Raw genomic sequence first — 13,318 nt, 5'->3', positions numbered from 1 at the left:
AAGAGCAATTAAGAAAACAAGAACAATTTAACGTGCCATATAAATAAAGGCGACCAGAAGTTGACTTAAAGTTTTTCTTCTGTAATTTGTCTCCCCTTTGTCATGGCACGCTCAGAGAAAGTGAATGCAGTAGATTGAAAGGCGGAGGGGGAGTGGGGAGGAAGAAGGAAGGAGCAGGGAAGGACTGGCTCCCATCTCCTCCCCCAGCCCCCACCAGCCCGTCTCCCCTTCTCTCCTTTGCGCCCCCGCCCCCTCCTTCCTCCTTCTCAGTCTCTTTCTGTCTCCCACCCTCCGCTCTCGCCCTCCCTCCTTGGGTGACTCCATCAGTTTTTGATTTGGAAGCACGCTGATTGGCTGGAAGCGATTCAACACACGCTGGGCAAGAGCTTTGTCTGAGTTGAAGTGAAGTTGTACAGATTTTAGACTGGAGTCAGCAATCACGGGTGTTTAGTCTGCAGCCGAGCAGCGAAAGGGAGAAAGAATCTCTCAGGAAAGACACACTGCAGACTCCGCCGGCACCCTGCAATAGATGGATTCCGACTACACAACGGCGAAAACGCGGAGGTGACACTCTTCTGCCTGGAAAGAGGACGAACGACCAAACAAACGCAAGGACTGGACTCCATGCCGAAGGTATCTGGAAGTCGTGACACGGTGTGTATAAAACAAAAGTTTGCGAGCTGTTAATTGCTGTGCTGTGTTATTAAGAGACGCTTTCAAGTATCAAGTACCAAATGTAGCTTTAAGTTGCCAAAGGAAGTTGAGGGGATTGCTTTGCTGTTTTAACTTGCTCTGTGAGGGAAATCTCATAAACTGACCAATGCACCAAATGAATGCTAAAATGCACTTTAGGTTTGTTTTTGCACTCCTGATAGTATCTTTCAACCGCGATGTACTGGGCAAGAATTTGAAATACAGGATTTATGAGGAACAGAGGGTTGGATCAGTAATTGCAAGACTATCGGAGGATGTGGCTGATGTTTTATTGAAGCTACCTAATCCTTCTACTGTTCGATTTCGAGCCATGCAGAGGGGAAATTCTCCTCTACTTGTAGTAAATGAGGATAATGGGGAAATCAGCATTGGGGCTACAATTGACCGTGAACAACTATGCCAGAAAAACTTGAACTGTTCCATAGAGTTTGATGTGATCACTCTACCCACAGAGCATCTGCAGCTTTTCCATATTGAAGTTGAAGTGCTGGATATTAATGACAATTCTCCTCAGTTTTCAAGATCTCTCATACCTATTGAGATATCTGAGAGTGCGGCAGTTGGGACTCGCATTCCCCTGGACAGTGCATTTGATCCAGATGTTGGGGAAAATTCCCTCCACACATACTCGCTCTCTGCCAATGATTTTTTTAATATTGAGGTTCGGACCAGGACTGATGGAGCCAAGTATGCAGAACTCATAGTGGTCAGAGAGTTAGATCGGGAGCTGAAGTCAAGCTACGAGCTTCAGCTCACTGCCTCAGACATGGGAGTACCTCAGAGGTCTGGCTCATCCATACTAAAAATAAGCATTTCAGACTCCAATGACAACAGCCCTGCTTTTGAGCAGCAATCTTATATAATACAACTCTTAGAAAACTCCCCGGTCGGCACTTTGCTCTTAGATCTGAATGCCACGGATCCAGATGAGGGCGCTAATGGGAAAATTGTATATTCCTTCAGCAGTCATGTGTCTCCCAAAATTATGGAGACTTTCAAAATTGATTCCGAAAGAGGACATTTGACTCTTTTCAAGCAAGTGGATTATGAAATCACCAAATCCTATGAGATTGATGTTCAGGCTCAAGATTTGGGTCCAAATTCAATCCCAGCCCATTGCAAAATTATCATTAAGGTTGTGGATGTTAATGACAATAAACCTGAAATTAACATCAACCTCATGTCCCCTGGAAAAGAAGAAATATCTTATATTTTTGAAGGGGATCCTATTGATACATTTGTTGCTTTGGTCAGAGTTCAGGACAAGGATTCTGGGCTGAATGGAGAAATAGTTTGTAAACTTCATGGACATGGTCATTTTAAACTTCAGAAGACGTATGAAAACAATTACTTAATCTTAACTAATGCCACACTGGATAGAGAAAAGAGATCTGAATATAGTTTGACTGTAATCGCTGAGGACAAGGGGACACCCAGTCTCTCTACAGTGAAACATTTTACAGTTCAAATCAATGATATCAATGACAATCCACCCCATTTCCAGAGAAGCCGATATGAATTTGTAATTTCAGAAAATAACTCGCCGGGGGCATATATCACCACTGTTACAGCCACAGATCCTGATCTTGGAGAAAATGGGCAAGTGACATACACCATCTTGGAGAGTTTTATTTTAGGAAGTTCCATAACTACATATGTAACTATTGACCCATCTAATGGAGCCATCTATGCCCTCAGAATCTTTGATCACGAAGAAGTGAGCCAGATCACTTTTGTGGTAGAAGCAAGAGATGGAGGAAGCCCAAAGCAACTGGTAAGCAATACCACAGTTGTGCTCACCATCATTGATGAAAATGACAACGTTCCTGTGGTTATAGGGCCTGCATTGCGCAATAATACGGCAGAAATCACCATTCCCAAAGGGGCCGAAAGTGGCTTTCATGTCACAAGAATAAGGGCAATTGACAGAGACTCTGGTGTGAATGCTGAACTCAGCTGCTCCATAGTAGCAGGTAATGAGGAGAATATCTTCATAATTGATCCACGATCATGTGACATCCATACCAACGTGAGCATGGATTCTGTTCCCTACACAGAATGGGAGCTGTCAGTTATCATTCAGGACAAAGGCAATCCTCAGCTACATACCAAAGTCCTTCTGAAGTGCATGATCTTTGAATATGCAGAGTCGGTGACAAGTACAGCAATGACTTCAGTAAGCCAGGCATCCTTGGATGTCTCCATGATAATAATTATTTCCTTAGGAGCAATTTGTGCAGTGTTGTTGGTTATTATGGTGCTATTTGCAACTAGGTGCAACCGTGAGAAGAAAGACACTAGATCTTATAACTGCAGGGTGGCCGAATCAACTTACCAGCACCACCCAAAAAGGCCATCCCGGCAGATTCACAAAGGGGACATCACATTGGTGCCTACCATAAATGGCACTCTGCCCATCAGATCTCATCACAGATCGTCTCCATCTTCATCGCCTACCTTAGAAAGAGGGCAGATGGGCAGCCGGCAGAGTCACAACAGTCACCAGTCACTCAACAGTCTGGTGACAATCTCATCAAACCACGTGCCAGAGAATTTCTCATTAGAACTCACCCATGCTACTCCTGCTGTTGAGGTAAGATCATAAACCGCATCAATTCATTGCAATGTTAGGTGTTAGTGTTCAGGAATTGTGTTTACTAGTTCTTAAATGTTTTCAATAATAAGTAACAATACTAATACCGTGCAAATTAAGTAGGATATAAGTTACATTGTGAATATGTAGCAAAGATGCACACTTTAGCATACTGTTTTTAGTTTTCCTTAAGTAATTAACTTGCATGTAATATATATAATATCGAAAAAGAAATATGAAGCTCACAAAGGAGTATGTAGTTAGAGTCCCCTTACTTCCCAGATTAAAATAATGGGAAGCCAAAAAGTAGAGACTTGCTTTATTTTCAAGGTTATAGTCTTTACTGAACAGATTAAAAAACTGAGGCCTTCAGGCTTTTATTTCAATGCATGTTATGTTTGTCCAAGTTTGGAAGATTTCCTGACGTTTTTAAACTACATGCGTTATAGTGTTGTATTTTACAGTATTTTCCATATATTTTTACAGGTGGTCACTTTATCTGAATTACAAAGAAAATAAATCAGTTATTTGAAAGGGAGTCTTCTTTCACAAAGTAAAAGTCAGTTGTATTAGATCATTCAAATCTCTCTGAGATATATTTTAGTTATAGTTGGCAGCTAGCTGCATGGTCCACTACAGTCCAGCATTTGCGAATCTTAAATAGAGATAATATGTTCAATTACTTATTTGAAATAGCAAGTAACTGTTTTTCATGCTTAAAGATTGTGAGTATTTGGAGGCTTGTTTCCAGGAATCAGTTCTGTCTATTTGATTTCCAGCAGGTCTCTCAGCTTCTTTCAATGCTTCACCAGGGGCAATATCAACCAAGACCAAGTTTTCGAGGAAACAAATATTCCAGGAGCTATAGGTATGAATTATTCTTGTGTTACCTATTAAGTCTCAGCATAAATGCTGAAGAGTAAAAACTGTAATTTTTTTTTTTCTGATTTATCTTTCCAGATATGCCCTTCAAGACATGGACAAATTTAGCTTGAAAGACAGTGGCCGTGGTGACAGTGAGGCAGGAGACAGTGATTATGATTTGGGGCGAGATTCTCCAATAGATAGGCTGCTGGGTGAAGGATTCAGCGACCTGTTTCTCACAGATGGAAGAATTCCAGCAGGTAAGAGGGTAGTGATAGATAAATCTTTATTTTCAGGTCTACCGTGATACCAGTAAAATGAAAAATTTCTCTCATGCTTATATTTCTTCTTTATTTGTCCCTTGCACTGAAGTATTTATAATATGTTTTATAGTATATTCATCACTGTTTAGTAATGAACAGAAACTGAAACATTTTAACACTATTTTCTTAAATTTCATTAAGCAGTTGGAAGAGAAAGAGTAAGCATGACAGCTTCATAGGACAAGAAGAAAGGGGTGGGGAAAAATAAAAAAAAAATTAAAAAAAAACACTTCCCTCCTCTTTCCACCTCATCCAATACAGCCATAGAACATGGTTGTGCAACTCTTTGCAAAATTATGGGGTGGTGGTTTTTATTCAGTTAAACTGTTTTGGCGCAGAGTGGTGAACTGGACTGTAATTTGGAGGATGCATTTCCTGTGATGGGCACCAACTCACAAAATCAGAGACTAAAATACGCTAGAAATTGTACACTTCAAGCATTAAAAATAGGAGAAGGAATGCATCTTTGTAGGGGGTAAGCATAGAATATTTTTGCCAACATTTCATTTTGCTGTAGTAGAAGAGGAACAAGGACCCAAGAGTGGAATTTTTAAGTACACATCTAGATAGAAAAGATGCCATTAAGTTTCGAACCATGTTTTCCTTAGAGTTTCTTCCCTCTAATTCTGCAACAGAAACTCTCTGAACTGAGTAAATACTGATTATATTATCCTAGCAGCACCACTGCTAAAGACTTCAATATTAAATCAACCTTAGGAATACATACATGTGTTCCTTTGGCTACCTATATTTCCAAGTTTCACTGAATGTGGATCAATGACTGCCATTTGATATATGAAAGACAGAACAATACAGTATCACCCATTTTAGTTCCATTGCACCTCTGTTTTTAAATACAGATAAGTAAGAGAGTTTAGGAAATAAACATGAGGGAGCCTCAGACAGCTACAGGAATTCAAGAAAATCAGTATAGCTGACATTCCATATCTGCAGGTTCCACATCTATAGATTCAACCAACTGTTAATCGAAAGTATTTGGATTAAACAATAAAAAATATTAACACAACAATTAAAAAAACAAATAAAAAACAATACAGTATAACAGCTATTTAAATAGTATTTACATTTATTAGGTATTTTTAGTAACCTAGAGAAGATTTAAAGTATTTGGGAGGATGTGCGTAGGCTGTATGTAACTGCTATACCACTTTATATAAGCAACCCAATTTTGGTATCCACAGGGGGCCTGGACCATCCCCTTTGGATACCGAAGGACCACTGTGAATAGAAACTCGAGCACTCATAAGTGAAGTAGTGATGGCAGTAGCCAGAGCGGTATTAATATTAGGAATAGTAGTAGCAATAGTAGTTACCAACTATGCCCCCAGGTTTACTCCAGACCCATGCAGAGTTTGATACCTGCATTGCCTCTTCTAAGGCTTTGCCAGAAATTAGTAGTAGTGACAGTAGTAACAGGCTTCTATTTTGTTGTTGTTCTTGTTGTTGTTAAGATTTGGAAACTGAAACTTATAAAGGTTAGAAAATGCATCTCAAATCAGGCAGTATGTACACTGGAGAGTGAGATTTGGAACAACCCCCACACTCTTAAACAGTAATCAATCAAGTATGTGAAGTAACAGGTTTTTGCTATTGTAGCGATTGTTTTTAAATAGAGTGTCCTAATATTCTTATGTTCTAGAGATGACATACCCCATAACTATTAAATGTTGATTATTTACTTCTGTTATTACAGTAATAGATACTATAATACATCTTACAGGATGAATGTATAGGGGGAACTTCTAGAGACAATAAGGCATGCAGTGTACCTGAGAGCCTGTTTGCACAATCATGGTTTCCTTTTTTTGTTTCTGTTTTTAATGCATAGACTTTCTTGGCCAATTTGAAGAGAAATCTCTGAAAATTTAGTGGAATATATTTAGAATCAGACACGTTGCTCAAAGAGAATCAGTTTCATTATTCTTACTTGTGTAATAAAGGAGTTGGCTAAACTACAACTTTGTGCTCCTGACAGAACCCTAATTTTGAGTATTAATCCTTGATTTTAAATAATGTAATTTCATTTCATTAAACAGAAAAGTAACATAGTGGGCATGACATCAATATTGTATTATATATTTTTACATTTGCATAACATTTATTCATTGAAATTTAAATTTATCAGCATAGATAACTGAATAACTGCTCTAATTACATAACCTTGGTATTTTCGGGACTAAATGATTCTAAAGTCCCTTTTAATTCTGAAATTGTATAAATCTAATAGCTAATTGTAAGTTTTTTTTTTTTTTAGGTCAAAGTTCTTTTACTTTTTCTTATATTTTCTAAGTTGCCACCTCCATGTAAGTTTGTGGCAAGAAAGTTTTCTAGCACTTGGAGTAAATAATAATAATAATGATAATTGCAATAATAATGATATATGTTAAGGAATAATGACATTGGGGAAACAATAGGTAGACATAAACTGTAGAAAACAGTGAATTGTGTTTAGTGAGTGACGTTAAGCTCCATCAGTATCACATTTCTTTTCAAAATTAGGAGTTCACCTTTATATCATCATTAATAATTCCACTTATGAGATAATTTTTTAAAAAAACAATCTCATATTTGCACAACACATTTAACTGTGGGTGTGGTTGGAGAGTTATTTTGCTCATGCATAACATTTTATTACAACAAAATATACTATAGTAGATACATTTCTGCCTTACTAGGTACCTACCTCCATCTGAGGTGTGGTCAAAGCTATCCTGGAGGCATAGAGCACCAGGAGTTCACCAGTGGGCCACAAAGTATATTCGTGTTTGACTACTGTAGACTCCAATACGTGTACTGAGTATCTATACAAAGATAGCTACCCCTTATTTATATAATTTTGATGACACATATTCCAGTTTATTATTTAACCTGGCAACTTCTGGAGGCACATTAGGGTGTAAAGCCTGTGCTTTGTAAATTTATATTCCCAGGAAATATCCCAAGTAGAGAGAAATGTAAGTCCACATCTGAAGGCCATTAAAAGAGATCAGCACAGTTTCCAAAGCATTTATATTTCTAGGACTAAAGTGTCTTGGTCCAACTGTTTTTCTGCCTTAGACTTTGAACAAATACAGATTATGTTATGTTGCATTGCCTGCCAACAGGGTCATTTCTGGTCATTCATGCTATTAATTCCCACACAAATATCCTGCATTTTGAGCAGTTAAATCGGTATGCATTTTTTGTCTGTTGGCTCATGTTTGCCAACATACTTTCTTACTCATTCAATTTTGAACTATAACACTAAGCATATGCCTGCAAAAATCCCCATTTTCCATTGCATTCACTTCACCAAGATGATTCATACAGCCGTTTGATTTTGTTTCTTGTGATACTCATTTTTCTTGATTGAGTCCAATCCACTTTTCATCAGTCTGTCATCTCTGAGTACTTACTTTAAACATTCTTTTAAAATTCTATGTTCTCTCCTTTCTCATGGCAGGTATCCATGAAAGCCCATCCGTTCTGGCCTTTCTTCCATGACTGTGTATCAGTGTGCAAACTGATATTCACTCTCTAGTAGTTCCTCCCTTTGTCAAATCTTTCTTTCATACAGCTTGAACAACATTTTGAGAACATTTTAATCTACATTTTTTGGCTCAAAATCAATACTTGTTGCCCAGCAACACTGAACTAAATAAACTATTTATCTTGGCATTCAAAGGTCAATGGGATCCTCTCTTAACTTATTAACTCTCCTATGTTGCCATCTTTGTATCTTTTGTTATAGCTAGAAGCATCTCCTCACTTCACACACTGATGCTTTGCTCCTGGTGTCCTTCCTACCTGAAAAACTGACTTCTCGTCACTTTTTGCAACTGACTCCTATTCATCTTTCAAAGTTTGTCTTTCTTTAACTATTTCAGCTTCACCTCCACCTTTTTTTCCTTTCTTGACATGCCCTTAGCATCATCTAATTTGACACTTTACTTGTGCTTATGACCCCATTTGCTACACTTTACTTATAGCTATATCTTTTCAAAACTTTTGAGGGCAGGGTGCTATTGTTGCACTTCACATGTAGCAGACTCCTAATGGATAACTGATTGATCACCTGATTACTAATGGCTTGATAGAAGCAAGGCATACATATTTCTTATATATCTGCTTTCTGCCCCACCAATAAGGTGCAGTGCAGTGACAAAATCCATAGTCTTCTAGTGGTAAAGAAGATGCTCTCCTTTCACCATGTTCCTCCTCCCCAGAGGACACTTAACTACCTAGCAGAGCTTTCAAGGAGCAACAGAAAGATTAGCCACTTGGAACACTTGTCAACAAGCCCTGATCACTGGGATATAGTATGGAACATTTGTGGCACTAAATTACTTACAGATTGAGAATGTTTTCAGTCACATCCCTGGGGAAAAGGTTGACACTATCAATGAAGTTGCAAGAAATGCCCTCTTCTGCACCATTACTCTTCTCTTTCTCTTATTTTTTTGTCATCCTTCCCTCCATTAGTGTTTCCTCATCAATTTTTCTTATTATTTTTCATTTTTAAGTTAATTTATTATTTTATAATTAAAGCTCCACTTATTTATTGGGATGAAGTTGCAAATAACATTCACTGTTTAAAAATTTCTATGACCAAACTTATTTTTGAGCATGAACTTTCAGATTGTGTTAGTTACCTAGATTGTATTTTTCCACTGTATTGTTGGTTTTATGTTGTATTATATTTAGGTCTTTAGAAAACTAGGTCGTTTTCAGTATTCTTAGAAGCCTGTTAATTTATCCTTTCCCTCTAATCATTAAGCATTAAAATAAAGTGAATCAAACAACTAAGCCCTTCCCAAGCTTAAAACTACTGAGTTAAAGGATAGAAAATAAATGAAGAGGTGTCAGCAGGTCTGTTCTTCTTCCTTCTAACAGGATATGAGTAAGACAAGAGAGATAGGTCTAAGTTCCATTTTCAGAGACCTGGGGAATTAAGAAGGCAAAAAAAATCATTACCACTATGATTGTTATTTCGCTGCTGAGGAAACCTCATTGCTATTAAATTATTCCAATGACTTTCAACCCCTTTCGTTTTGTCCACATCAAATTAAAAAAAAGAAAAGTTGGTAAATATTTCCAAGTAGTAATAATGCATGAAGTCAGGAAATCTAGACAAGCTTTTATTCTTAAATCATCCTTGTCTATTTAAATGTAACCGTTCATAACAAATAGCACAATTTTTCTTCATGCTTACCCTCTTTCTCTTTCCCCACCTTGATTCACATGGAATTGATGTTCACACTTTTCTCCACTTTTTTTCTACTTCATTGTATTTCTAGCTTTCTTAGTGATTCAGCTTTTTTCTCACTCACAATACTTGATCTCATTTTGTTCCTCAAATTATCCCCTTTTTCATTAAAACTTGAGGTCCATATTTGGGACGCTTGCAGCTTAAGAACAGAATTATCTCAAAGATTCAAGCAGAGAAAAGCAGCAATTTCTACCCCTTCAATCAAAGACTATTACTTCTTCTTCTTCTTTTTTTTTTTTTTTTTTTTTTCCAGAAAGTCAACATTATTTTCTTCATGTTTTATTTAGAAAACATGTAGTGAATACCTACTGTATGCAGGCACTTTATCAGTTGCACTTTACCACAGTAACTGCAATAGACAACTTCTTTCCTCTAATAAGTGAACAGGTTTCCTTCAAGAATCACCCTTTTAGCAATAATTTGGGAGGAAGAGGAATCTTCCTAAAATAGATGGATCTACAAAATTAGCTCTTAATATATAAGTATAGCTAATAACAACCTAATGTTTTAAATCTAAGAGAATTATTTTGCATTTTCTGCATTCTGCTGTTTGCTCTAAAATGAAATCATAATACTGAAGAGACTTATTTTTCACTGAAATAAGTCAACCGTTTGTAGAGTATATTTTACATCTTTTCATTTCCTTGTCATGTAGCTTAGTTATTGTATTTGCCAAATATAGAGAGGTTTTTTCCTCTTTCTTTTCCTGCTTTTCTCATATCATCTATTTTTTTTTTCCTATGAGTGTGGCCACTCATATTCCAATAGAGCATTAGAACATCTGTAAGAACTAACGATTGAATTTTTCATATTCTTCATCTTTTGATGTCATTTTCATATATTTGAATATCAATATATTTTGAATCTTTAAAAGAAAACTTCTTAACAGGGTAATTGCAGATGACCACCCAGTGGCTCAGGATACTTTTCACTACTGTTTTAAGTAATAAGTCAATAAATAATTTGTAATATCTTTAAGAGAGATTAATAAGTATGATTACCTTATAGCTTATTATATTCTCATTGCTTCCCTTAAAACTAAAGTAATATTGAGAAAGTTACACAAAGGTATGTATTACACAAGAATTATATGGGTGGCATTCTAAAGTTATAGGTTTCACCTTACAAGTCTGTTCTTTAGAATTTATGATCAGTACTTATTTCTTCACTCACACCTAGTTCTTCCCACGTATACGTTATCAACCCGTCTTCTCATTATTTGAGTAGCAGAATGTTCTTATTTGACCACTAAGGAAAAAAAAAAAAAAAAAACACACACCAGAAGATAACACTTATGGAGGTCTATAAAACTAGTGTTCAAATTAAAGCCATAATTATAGTCCAGTTTATGTGTATAATAATAGGTTGGCATCATGGCAATAGTTTAAAACTGTCTCATTCTATTTTTTATTATAAAATTGCATTTTTGCATTATTTTGAATCGTGCTAAGTATAATAATGAAACCCCATTGTTTTTCTTGAGTGCAGCTATGAGGCTCTGCACGGAAGAGTGCAGGGTCCTGGGACACTCTGACCAGTGCTGGATGCCACCACTGCCCTCGCCATCTTCTGATTATAGGAGTAACATGTTCATTCCAGGAGAAGAATTCCCAACACAACCCCAGCAGCAGCATCCACATCAGAGTCTTGAGGATGACGCTCAGCCTGCAGATTCCGGTGAAAAGAAGAAGAGTTTTTCCACCTTTGGAAAGGACTCCCCAAACGATGAGGACACTGGGGATACCAGCACATCATCTCTGCTCTCGGAAATGAGCAGTGTGTTCCAGCGTCTCTTACCCCCTTCCCTGGACACCTATTCTGAATGCAGTGAGGTGGATCGCTCCAACTCCCTGGAACGCAGGAAGGGACCCTTGCCAGCCAAAACTGTGGGTTACCCACAGGGGGTAGCAGCATGGGCAGCCAGTACACATTTTCAAAATCCCACCAACAACTGTGGGCCGCCGCTTGGAACTCACTCCAGTGTGCAGCCTTCTTCAAAATGGCTGCCGGCCATGGAGGAGATCCCTGAAAATTATGAAGAAGATGATTTTGACAATGTGCTCAACCACCTCAATGATGGGAAACACGAACTCATGGATGCCAGTGAACTGGTGGCAGAGATTAACAAACTGCTTCAAGATGTCCGCCAGAGCTAGGAGATTTTAGCGAAGCATTTTTGTTTCCATGTTTATGGAAATAGGGAACAACAACAACAACAAAAACCCGAAAGAACTGGCATTGCCAAATAGTTGCATTTATCATAAATGTGTCTGTGTATATTGAATATTAAATACTGTATTTTCGTATGTACACAATGCAAGTGTGATTATTTTAATCTGTATTTTAAAAATACATTTGTACCTTATATTTATGTGTAATTTAACAAACAAATTTTATTTTTTTACTCCCATGACAGACATGTTTTTCCTAATCATGTAGAAACTAGCCACTGTTCAAATCTGATATACTATTGAACCACAAAGTGTAAAGGCACTGCTCTGCTTAGATTAGTTTTGTTGGGGAAGAATTATTATGTTGTATGAACAACCCCACTAAAGCATTATACAATTCTTAATTCCATTAAGTGATCCCACTTTTTTTCAATAACTTTTTAGAAATTAAGAATCATTAAAATTGTTAGGCTATTTTATTGTTATTTTCGCTACTTTCTACTAGCCCCAATAGTTGAACTCTTACAGCAAAATCGAAACATAAAGTGAAAGTTTATTTCAGGACTGAGAAATATCTTGAAGGTTATTTATTAGATGGCTATCTCAAATGAACTTTTTATAGACAACGAAGAAAACAGAACTAAAGTCAATGTTTCCTGACTCCCAGGCTCCTACTATTCCAGGCCATCATACTGGCCTGTTCCTGAGAATATTTCTCTCAGAATATTATTATCTACTTATAATTAGGGTAAACTATAAATTTTATTCTATCCTTGTAGTATGAAACATGCTCCAAGGAAATGGAATCCGTCCTTTAAATGGATAATAGTATGTATTCTAATGGCATAAAATATTACTGGATAAAAACAATTATGTCAGTGTCTCTCCTAGGATAGTAAATATAATTGACTTATTCTGAACCCATTCTATTTTGAATCTTCCCCCTTTCCTCTCACAATACTTGAACATTTTAATCTTTTGGAATGTTGTCTTTTTTTGTTATAACTATTCATTTTTAGCTTTTGTCTCCAGTGCATGATCTCATATTTTTGCTTTTATTTTTAGTATAAGAACATTTATGAAATCACATTTTTGTTATTTCAATTGTTTTATTTGTTGCGTGGTAAATGAGAAATCCTTTATTTATTGTGCTGTGATCTCTCTGTGTGGAATGCCTTGGTAAGCGAGATGCTTATTATGACTATTATCATTTCTGACCAAGCTTCTATTAATGTTATTTCTAATAATACACTATCTTGATTGTACTCTTCAGAAAATTTTACTGTCAGTGAAAATAAAAGAAAAATTAAAGTAAAGCTAAGGAACTGTCTATAAGTCAGAGTCCTATTCCTACATATTTGTTCAAAAGCTTGGCACGCAGCAT

The 13,318-nt window shown here is 36.8% G+C and overlaps 1 protein-coding gene across 3 annotated transcripts; it reads left to right on the top strand.

The window, feature by feature from the left end:
- The first annotated feature begins 345 nt into the window (after nucleotides 1–345).
- Nucleotides 346–13,262, top strand: PCDH18 (protocadherin 18). 3 transcript variants are annotated; one of them, XM_007999805.3, is made up of 4 exons: nucleotides 346–3,307; nucleotides 4,087–4,175; nucleotides 4,268–4,431; nucleotides 11,247–11,351. In XM_007999805.3, the coding sequence occupies exons 1-4, from the start codon at nucleotides 821–823 to the stop codon at nucleotides 11,255–11,257; spliced, it is 2,751 nt and encodes a 916-aa protein (XP_007997996.3). In that variant the 5' UTR covers nucleotides 346–820; the 3' UTR covers nucleotides 11,258–11,351. The 3 variants fall into 3 exon arrangements, with proteins under 3 accessions (XP_007997996.3, XP_007997994.3, XP_007997995.3); XM_007999803.3 differs by having other exon boundaries at nucleotides 351–3,307; nucleotides 11,252–13,262; XM_007999804.3 differs by having other exon boundaries at nucleotides 352–3,307; nucleotides 4,090–4,175; nucleotides 11,252–13,262.
- The last annotated feature ends 56 nt before the right edge of the window (nucleotides 13,263–13,318 follow it).

The sequence above is a fragment of the Chlorocebus sabaeus genome, chromosome 7 (genome assembly GCF_047675955.1).
Source record: "Chlorocebus sabaeus isolate Y175 chromosome 7, mChlSab1.0.hap1, whole genome shotgun sequence".
Taxonomy (NCBI): domain Eukaryota; kingdom Metazoa; phylum Chordata; class Mammalia; order Primates; family Cercopithecidae; genus Chlorocebus; species Chlorocebus sabaeus.
Note: the sequence above shows the minus strand (reverse complement) of the source record. Positions and strands in the feature narration are given on the sequence as shown.